The following is a 15137-nucleotide window of genomic DNA, read 5'->3' on the forward strand; positions in this document are numbered from 1 at the left end:
AGGCGCGCCCGCAGCCAGGGGCCGCGTCGGAAATCCGCCCGGACGACAAGCGCCCTCCGCCGGACGGAGCCCACGAAGAGCAGCAGCAGGTAGGCGCGGCGCGTCTGGGCTGGGGCGTCGGGGGGAGAAGGCGAGCCGCTGGCGCCCGGGAAGGCGGCCCCCGCGGGAAAGGAGCCCTTCGCTCTCGGCCGCCGCTGGCCCGCCCGGCCTCTTTCCCGGCCAGCCCGTGGAACCGAAAGCACGTCGGGAAGCCCCGGGGCGGGGGGGTCCTCCTTCTCACGCGGAGGGCGGCTGGGGACGGGCTGGCCGAGCCAGGGGAGGGGAGGCAGGAGCCGCCCGTCGGTCCCCGCAGCCGCCGGCCAATGTGTTGCTTTGCCAGGGATGGAGCCCCCACTCGTGGGCGCCGCCGCGGACGCTACAGGGCCCCCGGCCTCCCCGCGCCCTCCCTCCGGCCGGGACCGCGAGGCGGAGCTCCGGGGCGAGAGCGCCCCCGCTGGACCCCGCGCCCCCCACGCCAGGGGGCGGCGGCAGCGGCAGCAGCAGCAGCAGCAGCAGCAGCAGGGTAAGTGGCTTTCGGGCGGCTTCGGGGCTCCTCCCAGCCGTCGCGCTGCCCGCGGGCCCCCGGCTCCCCCCCCTCCCGGATCCAAAGAGAGACTTTCAGGGCACGGGGTGGGGGGCTCGGCAAGCCGCCCTTCCCCGTGGCTCCCCGCCGCCCGGGGCGCAAGACTGGGGCCAATGTACGCGCCCTCGAAGCTGTGAAGACTTGCGAGCAAAAATTCCACTCTGTGAGCGGGCGATGTGGCTACTGCCTGAATTGGTTTGCTCTGGAGCCCTCCTTCCTGTACGGAGACACACACACACAAAAAAGTGAGTTGGAGGCTAAACAAACTCTGAGTTGGCTCACACTCACTCAGCTGAGAGGGAACAGTGACTGGGGCACTCCCCCCCCCCCCCGGTTAGGCGCCTGGGGGGGGGTGCAGGAGAGGCTGCCGCCAGCCCCACAAGGGACACCCATGTGGCGGCAGCCGCTGCCTCCTCTTCTTATTCTTTTCCCCTCTCCTTGGGGGGGGGCGGGCGGTGGCGGCTGTGAGAGATCGGGCCCCTCCCGGATCAGGGCCCAGGGCAACTGCTCCTCTTGCCCCTTGGCTAGCTGGGCTGGGGCCGAAAGGCCAAAGGGCAGTGTGGTGGGGTGCATCACAGGAGGCTACAAATGGGCACCGAGTGTTTTCTTACAGTCTGCTTTTCTCACCATATACTGCTTCTCTTGTGCTGCCTTCTCATCGTATAGAACTGGGTAACTTATTTCACAGCGGTTTCAGTGAAGAAGGGCATGGTAAAGGTTTCCCCTGCTTGAAAGCCAGCTGAATCCGACTCTAGGGGGCGGTGCTCATCTCCATTTCCAAGCTGAAGAGCCAGCACTGTCCGAAGACGTTTATGTGGTCATGTGGCCGGCATGACTAAATGCCGATGCGCACGGAGCGCTGTTACCTTCCCACTGAAGCGTAACAGGGGGCGTAGGAGGTCCTTAATTGATTCCTTATTGTTTTTCCTACCCTAATCCTTTTCTGAACCTTTCCAGTGACCAAATAGCTCCTTCCTAGTGGTAGTTCAGCAAATCACAGTGGCTAAAACTTTGGGGACTCCATCAGGCCCTGGAAGGACAGCAAGTGGCCCCCACCCCCTTCTGGTAGGGATGCCACCGTCCTCCTAGCGAGTGTGGCTGCCCTCCAGCAAAGAGTGTCAGAAGGGTCTACTAGAGCCAGGAGAAATTTCACACTGACAGTCACTCAAATCAGGCCTTACTGCAACTTGGGTTTAGCTGCCTAACACTAAAGAGCAGGGGTGTGTGTGTGTGTGTGTTTGTATCTGAACTAATCAGCATTGTCTTGTGGGTGCCAGAAAACTTGTCTGATTTTTTTAGTTCTGTCTCTGAAGCTATCCATGTGGAAACGTAAAACTGGACTTCTTGATGCTCAGCTGCGGGGATATCTGAGGGACCGGCTTCGTCTTCTGGAGAATGATGACAGGAAAGCGAGGGCCGTGTTCAGTGTAAGTGGCTGGTGATCTGTTTACCCAACTGCCAAACGGGGAAGAGAAGAGGCAGCCCTCTTAGCCCTGGGTCCCCAGTAGCTGGCACTCATCTGGAGTCTTGCCCCAGTGTTGTGCACCAGAGGAGGCTTTTGCGCACTGTCAGCAAGTGCAGCCCCACATGGAGGGCACTGCAGGTCCGAATGAGTTCAGAGCATGGGGAGCTGTGGCCAAATCTGGCTTCTCCTAGGCAAGACAAAGGTGGCAGACCAGCTGCAACGTGGCAAAGGTACCTGGTGCAGAAGAAGAAGAGGAAGAGATTGGATTTATACCCCATGGCCCTTCACTACCCAAAGGAGTCTCAGAGCGGCTTACAAACTCCTTTCCCTTCCCCTTCCCACAACAGACACCCTGAGAGGTAGGCGGGGCTGAGAGAGCTCTTGACAGAAACTGCTCTTTTTCAAGAACAGCTCTTATCAGAACCACGGCCTGCCCAAGGTCATCCAGCCAGGTGCGAGTGGAAGAGGAGTGGGGAATCAAACCCGGTTCTCCCAGGTTAGAGTCCGCGCACTTCACCACTACACCAAACTGGCTCTGAACCTCCACCAAAGAAAAGCTAAGCCTCCACCAAAGGCGTGGATGCAGTTGTGTTCCCAGGCGGTTGTATCTCAAGCATAATCCTAACCAGGGCTTTTTTTGTAGAAAAAGCCCAGCAGGAACTCATTAGCATAACAGGCCACACCCAACGGCAGAAACTCATTAGCATAGTAGGCCACACCCTGACAGCACAGCTCATTAGCACATCAGGCCGCACCCCCATGTTACCAGAAGTGTGGTCATCCAGCCACACCCACCTTTTGCTTCTTATTCTGTTTACCTTGTTTGTTGTCAAAACCCAGGGCTTTTTTTGTAGCAGGAACTCCTTTGCATGTTAGGCCACACACCCCTAATGTATCCAATCCTAATGAGTTTCTGCTGTTGGGTGTGGCCTATTATGCTAATGAGTTCCTGCTGGGCGTGGCCAACTTGGGAGCCAGCCGGAACTCCGTTCCTGTGCGTTCCTGGCCAAAAATAGCCCTGATCCTACCTATAATTTCCCACAGAATTTGAGGTCTTAACACCCATCTGCATTATATTATCTAATTCTACTTTTAAAATATTGCATATTTACACCAATGTCTCAGCATTTAGATCAATATTTAATGGAATTAAATGCATCTGCTGAACTATTTAGCATACTTTATTCAGCAATGCAGCTCTACACAAATATTTCACTGCTGTAAAAATAAAAATAAATGGGTTTAAAGCTTTTTTTGATCTAGAACATTCCTCCCTCTTTTTTTGTGAAAAAGGGAAATTGATGAATTGTATATATATGAGCCCTCTATATTAGGACAAAAGTAAATATTCTGTGTAAAGGTTGCATACATGGATTAGCACTCCACCATAAAAAACCCTAGCTAAAAATACATTGTTTTATAATTAACTAGGAAAAAGGCCCGTTGTGGAAATAAATACAATGGCCTCTAGAAAGAGGCTCTGGGCGAGGCCTCCATGTCTTCCGCCGTCCTCTGAAGTTTGCTCGATTTCATGTTCGTTGCATCTATGACACTGTCTAACCATCTCATCCTTTGCCGTCCCCGTCTTCATATTTTCCCCTCACTCTTCAGCTTTCCACCCCCCCACACACACCTGCAGCCTCTCCCGTGCTCTGAAGCCCTGACTGCTACGTCACATTGGCTGTCATACGGGGGCCACCTCAGCAGCATATAAGGACACAGAGCCCACCATTTTCTCCAGGGGAACTGATCTCTGCCATCTGGAAAGCAGTTGCAATTCTGAGGGATCTCCAGCCCTCACCTGGAGATTGGACACATTTTGCCTCAGAAGAGCAAAACTGTTTAGAATGTTAGAAGCAAAAGCCAATCAAGTTGCATATGCAAACGACCTCTGTGTTCCGAGGCAGAGGCCAATGAGGCTGCATATGCAAATAACCTCTGTGTTCTGATTGGCCACGGGGGGGGGAGAGGAAGAGCAAACTGCTTAGAATATTGGAGGCAGGACTCAGGCAAAGCAGCCAGTGGATAGGGAGACCCTCTGAATGACAGATCAGAGAGCAAACTGATTTTGGAGCATGTAGAATGTTCTAGAGAAGTGCCACCACCATTCGGCTATTATTTATAAGGGAGATGGGGTCTGAACTGGCGGTAACTGACCAGGAGAGAGATCTTGGGAGTCATGGTAGATAACTCACTGAAAATGTTGACTCAGGGAGATTAATTCTGCGTTTAAAATTTTTAAAAAATATCAGCATGCAATGGGTAAATTTTGAAGTTCTTTTTAAAAAATTGCTTTGTTGTACAAGGAAAAGAAAAACAACCTTTAAAAATGTATTTATCTTCTCGGCCTTTTGGCTAAGATAAAGTGTAGTGTAGTATATTTATCTTCCAAACTAACCTTGTGCTGTAACATGATCCAAGCATTATGTCATAATGTTGAGACAAGAGAACAGGAAGCCAAACTCTCCCACATTAAAAAACCTGGAATTTTGTTGGGGAAAGGAGGAGTGCAGGAGCCTTTTCATGGACTCCCATCCCCCCACGGTGTCTGTTTTGGGAGGGAGAGAAGCTGGCTGGGACCCCAGCTGCCTCCCAAGAGAGAGGGGGAGATGGTTGTTCTAGACCAAAACTCAGTTTATTCCATTACACGCTCTTAAGACTGAAAATGCTTTGTAGCATTTCAGTATTCAGCATAGACTATTTCAACACAACCCCAGTACAAAAATAGTGCACTTGTAGGTCTAAGAAGGAAATCCTTGGTTGCTCCGTCAAGAAGACCCATAACGAAGGGTGGCTGGCCAGAACAACCAGGAACAAGCCTAGATTCAGACATTAAGTCCTCTATCCTCCATCCATGGGAGCTAACCAATGTTCCCTCTAAGCTGTGGAGTCTTGTGAGCAAAAATTCTACTTTGTGAGCTACTGGCGTTAAAACTGTGAGCAAGCAATTTGGCTACTGCATAGATTAGTTTGCTCTGGAGCCATCCTTCCTGAGCCAAGACAAAAATGTGTGAGCCAGAGGCTAAGAAACGGTGAGCTAGCTCATACTAACTCAGCTTAGAGGGAACACTGGAGCTAACGTAAGTGTCAGTCAGGTCTGTGGCTGAGCATCCGACGTGCACCTGACGTACAGGACAAAGCTCAGCCCTTTGTTTCAATCTCTGGGGTCAGGAAGGTCGGGGAAAGCCAGGGAAAGCTGGGATGACTCAGAGAGTCAAGGGAGCGAGTTACAGATACCCTGTCTATTTAGATTTTGATAGTGTATAAATACTCCAGAAGGCACAAGTCATGTACCGGGGTATCGGTACCAGAAGGCCACAGCACTTAGCACAGTCCTGAAGCCTCCTGGGAAACAGAACCAAAGATTCAACTATACTTTACTATAGAAATTAAAGTAACGTGGGTTTAACAGAGGGCTGAGGTTCAAGCCAGGCCCTAATTCCACAACAAATGTGTCCCCTGAAGAAACATTTTCCCTTGTCATATAGCTGCTCTCTACCTGACTTCCCTTGATACCCAGACCTGGAGCAGCCTTGTGTAGGCTGTGGCTGTTTTCCCTCAGGGTAAGGATTTAGCTTAGAACACTAGAGGCATAATATTCATTCAGCAGTCACAAATATGGCCAAAAATAAAGGGGAGCAGAAAAAGAAAAAACTGTGACAAATGAATGCTAGTATTATATTCAAGGATCAATTTACAATGACAAAAAAGGTGAACAATATATTTGGTGAAAGTAGACGGTGGTCTCCGGAGTGATCTGCCGTTTCGACAAACGATCTTCTTCTGAACAAGGATGAACAAGGCATTCAGCAATGATAGCCCATTGAAGAAGCTAGCTGTAAGCATAGTATCATAATGGAGTGAATCAACAGTTATACTTTTGGCTCATCACCAAGAGAAATGAATTGTTGAAAGACAATTTATGTATATGTATAGAAATATTGATTTCTACAAGTCTCATGCCTTCTCCTGTGATGACATTCTATGTCTTTGTTTCCTGTGCAGGCCAAATGGTCCAGGGCAGACCAGATGGCCTGAACAACCTCAATAGCCATGTCATATAACCACACATTCTTTCACACCTCTAAGTGGAAGAGCTAGACTTCAAGGTGCCTGCTTTAAGGCTACATGGGCCATGTCACGTACAGCATGGGGAAGCTGGAAGCTGGGTCACCTGACTGCAGGAGGGGCCTCCAAACTTCTAGCCAATCCTATGTTGCAGCTATGACAACCAACAATTGGGCACACCCCTGTCCACTCATGGTTGGCTGCATGGCCACAGTTGATCATGACTGGAATTGGGCTATAATTGTTTGATGCCAATGAGAGAGACTCTCTTGCTCTCTGCTCTTGCTCTCTCTGCTTGTTTTATTGCACTTGAAATGCAGCCCTTGAGGGACAAAGGGTGGCTTTGTGAAGTGGATGCATTGCTTGTACAAGATGGGATTCCTACTCAAAATCCCTTGGTGCTAACTGGATTATCACAATGGACAATCTTGAACTGTTTGGATGTTCCTGAACTTGCTAAATATGTATCTTACTGTGTAGTTAAGGCAAATCGCCTTAGGCTTGTTATTTTGGTAAACTCTGGTAGTCTATACTAAGCTCTGTACTGAATAAAACACTATTCTTGTTTCTAAATGTTCTCTGATGTTGTACCTGAGTTCCAAGTCTAAATCTGGTGGCTAACCCTGACCACATACGCTACCTTGGTAAGAGTATGCATCTCTGAGTGAGTTGCTAATGTGCTCTGTCCCAGGTGCCAACTAAGGGTTTGGAATCTCTCCCTTAGGAGAGGCAGGGACTAGTGAAAAGAGGTTCTGATGGCACATTGTTCTGAAAACCTGAGAGGGTATAGCCTACCTCTGGGTTTGTTGTTTAATGTACTGGAAAAGTACAGGATTACCTCTCACCCCTGGACTGGTTTGAGGGGCTTAATCCTGTACAGTATACATCCTTGTTCAGAAGAAGATCGTTTTGTCGAAACGACAGATCATTCCAGAGACCACCGTCTACTTTCACCAAATATATTGTTCAACTTTTTTGTCATTGTAAATTGATCCTTGAATATAATATTGACATTCATTTGTCACAGTTTTTTCTTTTTCCGCTGGTCTATTGACTGTGCCCTTCCTGGTGACTATTCAAAAAATAAAGGGGAACAGTTTCTGGCCTTGACTAAGAAGATAGTAGTGGATGTGCCACAGATAAGAACACACCTGGCCTCTCGGGGAAGCCTGCCAAGGAGGGCGCCTGGAGGCCCAGAACAGAAGAGCCTGGAAGGTCAGGTAATGATACGGCCTCGTGTGGCCACCTTACCCATTGTCAATAGGTACAGGACATGTCGGCCCAGGTGCAGAAATTGCCGGAATGTCCCAACTTGACAGCAGTGAATATATGGTTCAAGGATAGGAGTATTGGCTGAGGGCCAAAAGATGTTCATATATATGAGAAGCTGGTAATTGTTGTTTTTAAGCAGGCTTTGTTAAGATAAACGGTAGCAAGAATGGACTAGCTTTTTATATATTCTAAGAAGTTATTTTAAGTAAAGATAACCATATATGGTGTTTGAAGTTATAAGATAATGAGTTAGCCAAGAATGTTCACCTTTATCAAGTGGGACAGTTAGCTATTGTTTGGAGATGACTTTAAAATCCTATGAATAGGGGGAGGTGTATTGATCAAGAGTTTCTTCTCAGAACCTGCTTAGTTTTGAGGTAAGAAACTCTTCTGGAGTTGTGTCATTGCTCTCCTTTAATTATCTATGTAATAAGGTTGGATGGCTGGTAAAATGCTTTGTGGATTTACTCTGTTAAGAATGCAATAATTATGCTCTAATAAAGGAGCTTAGAGTGGAAGCAGAGACTCTCTAATAGTATTTATTTGTGTACTAACGCTAGAAGAATCCTGTAGCATTACTGAGATGTACCTCTGGCCAGGAGTGAAATGATCTGGTATAGGAACGCTAACTTGGTGCCTGGGGCTTCTTAAGTGCCTGCCTACACCTGAATCGAGCCTGGCCAGAGTCATCCAGAACACAGCCGTAACTCACCCTCACTTCAAGAAACTCTTAAAAAGGTAAATTTGAATGCTCCTAACTTAATTGGTATGCAGTAGATTTTGTCTAAGTAAGTTAGGACAAGACTCCTGTTAGATGTGAATTTTGGCAATGCCTGTTAGAAGAAAGAGAATTTGAACCTCACACATAAGAGCCCTTAAGAACAAGTGGATTGTGTAAATGTCTATAACTTAACAAGTTTACATCAGCGCCCCCCCCCCCCCCCCCCCCTGCCAGGTGAAATTATACTGCTTTCTGGGTAGATTTATTCTGCCCAATCTCTGAATAATGGGACACATTGGTCTAATGTTAGGAGGAACAGAATTTCCACGCTGTGTGATGGAAGAAGGTTTTAAAAGAAGGTGGGAGTTCTCACGGCTCGTGTCTTACTAAGGGCACAGTAATACCACAGACTCCGGCATGGTTCCTCTCAGCTAGCTGTAGAATAGGGCTGAGGCAGAAACACCAAAGGGACCTTGATGACTCAGCAGTGAATGAGCGGAATATGAGAGACTGTGGAACATGAGAGCTGCTTACAGGAGGTGGAAATTGAGGGGCAGCAGACTTTTAACTGGCAATCGCTATGACTTTTCTGCTGCATTAGAACAAATTTAGAGTCCAGTGGAGGCACCTTTAAGACCAACAAAGGTTTATTCAAGGTATGAGCTTTTGTGTGCAAGACAGGCTTTGTCAAATGCATTGGAATGGTGTGTGAGGTTCAAACCTATAGGCAGATGATGAATAGCAAATTAACATGTAACATGATGTAGGTGCTTTAAGATAAGAGCATTTTCTGCTGCATGAATGAGTTTGTAAACACCTTTTCTCATGCCAGTTTAAAGAGCATCCTAGAGCTATTGTAGCTTCTCCTGATGAGTGTACACTGTTTGTGTGGTAGATTATTAATCAGAGCAGGTTCAGCAAGTAAGGCTGTCAGTCTTTTGAAGCCAGTCTGCTTTTGGAGAGATCCCTTCTTGTTCATTCCGCAGGGGCACCAGAGCTACCTTCGTGGTTCAGTGGCTTCCGTCCCGTTTCTTTCTCTTTAATTATGCATGCGACTTCCTGGTTCTTTCCATAAAGACATTTGAACGTTTCTCTCCCCCCCCCCCCAGGAGCTGTCTGCCCGGCTCTTGTCTGTTGATCCTGAGGAGCATCTCATGGGGGTGACATTCTGGACCTTCGAAGAAATCTGGAAGTTTGAAACTTACTATTCCCTAGGTAAAGTATTCCTACCTATGGGAAAGTTCAGTAGTTATAGATATGTATCCCATATGCCTGACAAATACTAGACATATTTTCAAAGCTACTTCCAAGTTAAAGAATTAATTAATTAATTAATTAAAACATTTCATCGTTAACGATGGAACCAAATCCAAACTGTGTTGTATATCTGAGTTTAGGAATCCATCCTGAATCCAATTGGACCTTGGCTCCTCCAGATGGATCTGATTCGGCCCAGAGTGCTTCTGGGAGCTCTCTCTGCCACCCCCTTATTTCCCCAAACCTCCTGAGCAGGGTGGCCGTGGCTCCCAGGAACTATCTTTCTCACTTGGACTCCGGGCAGATTACACAGTGTGAGTCCATACAGCCAGCGGACGGGGCATTCAGTGAACGGTGCAGTAGGAGTAGGGCTGTCGAATCAACTGGAAGTCTGAAAACAGAACTGCAGCGAAGCAGCGGCGTTAACGTGACGCGTTAAATGATGCAAACTGCCGTGGCAGGATTCTCGTCTCAGCAAGCTGTGCCCCGTGGTACACAGACCACCACAGTCCCTCACAGTTTGCCCAAGGAACTTTGTGGCTCACTTAGTACAGTGCGACTCTGTGGCCTGTGTCGGACAGCCCTCTTGCGTAGTGAGCGCGGAAGCCTTCCGGACCTCCTTGGGCCTGCTGTTCTGTGCAGTGGGGCCACAGCTGGGGAGGCACACGCGGAGGCGGCGGATTTTGGCCCTTTGCCAGTTGGCACCCGCAGAAGGCCCTGCTGCGCGGGTGGAGCGGAGGAGGGGGAGGAGGGAGGAGGGTCCAAGGCCACGAAGGGCTTTGTCCGTGGAGCCCGGGAACTGATGGGCAGCCAGCGAGGTGCCTGCAGGATTCCGGCAGTGCTACGGGGGCTCCCTCTAGCTCCCGATCATAGCTGGAGTTTCCGAACTGGTTTTGCTGGGAGAGCAGTGCACAGTGCACTGCAGTAGTCTAGTCTGGTTACTGTGGCGTGGCTCCAGGTGGCCAGTTCAGCCGTATCAACGTGAGGGGCCCTCTTTTCGGCTAAGCTGAGTTGGAAGAAAGCCTTTTATGCAGCTGCATTAACTTGCTTCTTCAGTAAGGTTCTAGTGAGAAACCAGAATGCTGCGGCCAGGCTGTTGATGGGCCTCCCCAGGTGGGAGCACATCCGGCTTGTGCTGAAGGCGTTGCACTGGCTGCCAATAGCATACCGAATTTGCTTCAAGGTGCTGGTTCTTTACCTTTAAAGCCCTATGGCCAGGGTCCGACATACCTGAGGGACCGCCTTTCCCCATACATACCCCAGAGAGCACTACGGTTGCGGTTGCAAAATCGACTGACCCTCCCGAGCCCCAAGGATGTCAGGCTTGGTACCACCAGGGCCAGGGCCTTCTCAGTGGTGGCTCCATACTGGTGGAATGGGCTCCTGGAAGAGATCAGGGCCCTGCGGGATCTTTTACAGTTCAGTAGGGCCTGCAAGACGGAGCTCTTCCACCAGGCTTTCGATTAAGGAGCCGCCACAACCATCAATAATTTTGACTATAGAGCCCTGGCCCTGTGCTGCTGCTTGCATTAGGAGGAGCACTGAACAGAAAAAATTGTTTAGACCTTGTAGGCACTCTTCAGGACGCCATATTAAGCAATCAGTGAAACATCACCAGCACTTTATGATTTATGATCTATTTATAACTGATTCGTTTTAAATGATTTTATGTGGATTTTAATTGTTATTTATGTGTTAATCAGTGTGAGCCGCCCTGAGCCTGCTTTGCGGGGAGGGCGGGGTACAAATTAAATAATAAATAAATACAATTTTCTTCATCCTTCTAAAGTTATCCTCACAGCAACCCTGTGAGGTAGGTCAGGCTGAGAGAGTGTGACCGGCCCAAGGTCACCCAGCAAGCTTCCATGGCACGAGTGGGCCCAGTTGCTCGTACTAACCACTACACCTCATCCACATTGTAACAAAAAGTCTTAACTTTACATGCTGATTGCATCTGAACTGGCTGAGTGAGAAAGAGATCTTGGGGTTGTGGTGGACAGCTTACAGAATATGCTAACTCGGTGTGTGCAGCAGTGGTGAAAAAGGCAAACTGCATGCTTGGGATTATTAGGAAAGGGACTGGAAATAGAATGGCCAATATTGTAACGACCTTTTAGAATATGTGTATAGTTCTGGTCCTCCTGCCAACCTAGCAGTTCAAAAGCCAGAATTTGCAAGTGGATAAACAGGTACCGCTGCGGTGGGAAGGTAACAGCGTTCCGTGCGCCTCAGTGTTTAGTCACGCCGGCCACATGACCACGGAGAAGTCTCCGGACAGCGCTGGCTCTTCGGCTTGGAAATGGAGATGAGCACCGCAACCCTAGAGTCAGATTCAACTGGCTTTCGAGAAAGGGAAACCTTTACCTTTATTCATGGAGGACAGGCACATCAGTGGCTCCATATTCAAAGGCAGCAAACCTCTGGATACCTGTCCTAGGAGACAGCAGTGGGGGAGGCCTCAGTCTCTCTGTCCTCTCGGCTGGGCCTCCACTGTGTGGGCAGCGTTCTTTTGAGAGAACTGATCCAAACAGAGAAGTCCACTTAAACTTCCTGGGCAGCTGGCCTGGCCATATCATTCCGTGGCCAACAAGAGTGTTGTTGAGACTGTGCCTGTGATGCAGTTGGCTTCACAGTCCTCGGGGCCAAACGACCTGGTCGTTCTGATTGGTGCTCCCCAGCCCAGCTCACTTCCCCTACAGCCACGTAGCCGCTGCCCCTCTCGGCACTACGAGATCCAGTTTGGATGTGGGCCTTACTGCTAGAGGAGGAGGAGGGGCTCCAGCCCCCCCCGTACACTTCCCCCAAGAGGAGATGGCCCAGGGAGTGGGTTTTGCCCCACTGTGGGGTGCTACACACAGCTGCACGTCTGGGAAGCCCAACCCAACTCACAGCCAAAAGGACTGTGTAGAATGAGATTTGAATGGGGAGGGAGGGAGGGAAGGGCTGACCTGTCGACCCTTGGTTAGGTTGCCTGCCAGCTTTACTGTCTTAATGTCATTGGAACAGGTTACGTCAAATACTAGTTTTATAGTGAAAAATGTCTTTGACAGGGTTTTTAAAGCATTGCATGGAGAATCTGTTGCTTGATGACTATTTCTGGCTTTTTACACAAGAGGAGGAGGAAGCAGTTGGAATTGATGTCCGTTTAGATGAAGAATGCCTTGATATGATATACAGGGACCTCTTAATCCAAGAGGGTAAGTGGGGCAGTGCTACTAAAATGCTATTTGTCTGGAAATAATTTTTACCGCATTTAATCCTTTAAGCTTTGTAAAGCTGCAGTCCTAAGAAACTGAGTGAAATGGGACTGGCTTCTGAACAGCCCTGTTTAAGAGTGCTCTCTAGCTGTGACTGTCCAAGGATGTCAGGCGGGTCGGTCTGAAGCAGCAGAACCAAGTTTGAGTCCAGACTGGGAATCTTGGAGGCCAACAAGGTTTTATTCGAAGTGTGAGTTTCGTGTGCAAAGCACAGTTCTTCAGAAAAATGGAATAAAACTCTAATCAGCTCTTCCTGGCAACAAGCCCCCTGTTTCAGTGTGTGTGAAGAAGTGTGCACACGTTGAGTCTCTTGTTCTCCCACGTACACAGGGTTGAACTTTCTCTTGGGGGTACTGCTGGACTCTAGCTTCATTCTTACGTCTTTTTGTTAACTCATAGAACCATAGAATTACAGAGTTGGAAGGTACCAGACAGTCATCTTGTCCAATCCCCCTGCTCAATGCAGGATCACCCTAGAGCATCCCTGACAAGTGTTTGTCCAGTCGCTGCTTAAAGACTGCCAGGGAGGGGAAGCTCACCACCTCCCGAGGCAGCCCATTCCACTGTCGCACAACTCTGACTGTCAAACAGTTTTTCCTCATATCCATCTGGTACCTTCTCGCCCTTAATTTAGAATCATAAAATGTTAGAGTTGGAAGGGACCTTGCAGGTCATCTAGCCCAAACCCCTGCACTCTGCAGGAGCATAGCCGAAAGAGATCCCTACAACATAATTGAAAGATGGTCGTCCAGCCTCCGCTTGAAAATGTCCAGTGAAGCAGCATCCACCACCTCCCGAGGCAGTCTGTTCCACTGCTCAACCACTCTTACAGTTAGGAAGTTTCTCCTGATATTTAGCCGGTAACGACTCCCTTGTAACTTCCACCTATTAGATCTAGTCTTGCAATCCGGAGCAAGAGAGAATAGATCTGCTCCATCTTCTACATGACAGCCCTTCAGATACTTGAAGACTGCAATCATGTCCCCTCTAAGTCTTCTCTTTCCCGGGCTAAACAGACCCAACTCTTTCAGCCTTTCCTCGTAAGACTTGGATTCCAACCCCCTCACCATCCTGGTTGCCCTCTTCTGGACACGCTCAAGCTTGTCAACATCCTTCCTAAAATGTGGTGCCCAAAACTATGTCTTCCTCCAGGTCATTTATAAAAACATTGAACAACACCGGGCTCAGGACCGAGCCCTACAGCACTCCACTCGAGACTTCCCTCCACGTAGATGCAGAGCCATTTACGAGCGCTCGTTGGATAGTTTTTCAACCAACCATGACTCCATCCCAACGGTTGCACCGTCCAGCCCACACTTAACCAGCTTATCCTCAAGGATATCATGAGAAACTTTGTTGAATGCTTTACTGAAATCTAGATACACTATGTCCACAGCATTGCCAGAGTCAACCATTTTAGTAACTCTGTCAAAAAGAGGAGATAAGGTTGGTCTGGCGTGACTTATTCTTGATAAACCCATGCTGGCTACCACCAATTAACTCATTCCATTCAACGTGTTCACAGACAGAGCGTTTAATAATCTGCTCTAGAATTTTTCCAGGTATTGATGTCAAACTAACAGGCCTGTAATTTCCCAGGTCCGTCTTTTTTCCCTTCTTGAAGATCGGGACAACATTCGCTGTTCTCCAGTCTTTCGGTACAACACCAGTACACCAGGAAATCTCAAAGATTAGAGCCAGAGTACTCCTTCCTTCATATGTCCTGCCTTCTTCAGTTTGTATACAGCTCGCCTTACGGTTAAAGGCTGACGCAAAGTGAGAGTTAAGTAATTCCACTTTGTCTTCATCCCTTTTTAAGGTTTGACCATCTTCCCCTAGCTATGAGTTTACCCCATCCCTGTTCTTTTTGCTCTGAACATAGGCATAGAAACCTTTCTTGTTATTTTTCGCATCCCTCGCAAGCCTCAGCTCCCTCTGCGCTTTAGCCTTTCTGACACCATCCCTACAGATTCGAGCCTGCTTCTTGTACTCACCCTCAATAATTTGTCCCTCCTTCCATTTCCTGTACATTTCCCTTTTTAGTCTCAGCTCTTCAGAGAGTTCCTTGTTCAGCCACCTTGGCTTCATTACCCATCTCCCACCTTTCTCACCGGGACAGTTTTTGATTGTGCCTTAAGCACTTCATTTTTCAGCATCTCCCATCCTTCCTGTGCAGATTTCCCCCTCAGCATTTCCAGCCACAGAATCCTACCTAATATTTCTCTGAGTTTTTAAAAATCAGCTTTCCTGAAGTCCAGGATACGAGTCCTACTATGTCCTGGTTTCACATCCTTCTCTATGTCAAATTCCAAGCTGACATGGTCACTATTCCCCAAGGATCCCACAACATTCACTTCATCAACCAGTTCTTCCCTGTTAGTCAGGATTAAATCCAGGATAGCAGATCCTCTGGTTCCCACCTCCACCTTCTGAGAGATGAAGTTGTCTGCAAGACTATTCAAGAATCTGCAGGAT

At 48.6% G+C, this 15137-nt stretch overlaps 1 protein-coding gene across 1 annotated transcript in view; it reads left to right on the forward strand.

Moving 5' to 3' along the window:
- Positions 1-15137, forward strand: part of SH3TC1 (SH3 domain and tetratricopeptide repeats 1) — a 75610-nt gene that overhangs the window by 7926 nt on the left and 52547 nt on the right. The window contains exons 3-7 of the mRNA XM_015421452.1: positions 3-258; positions 380-562; positions 1922-2049; positions 9258-9363; positions 12456-12602. Of these exons, the coding sequence (XP_015276938.1) occupies positions 3-258; positions 380-562; positions 1922-2049; positions 9258-9363; positions 12456-12602 (820 nt within the window). The remainder of the gene's footprint in view (positions 1-2; positions 259-379; positions 563-1921; positions 2050-9257; positions 9364-12455; positions 12603-15137) is intronic.

The sequence above is a fragment of the Gekko japonicus genome, unplaced genomic scaffold, assembly GCF_001447785.1.
Source record: "Gekko japonicus isolate JY-2015 unplaced genomic scaffold, Gekko_japonicus_V1.1 scaffold895, whole genome shotgun sequence".
Taxonomy (NCBI): Eukaryota; Metazoa; Chordata; class Lepidosauria; order Squamata; family Gekkonidae; genus Gekko; species Gekko japonicus.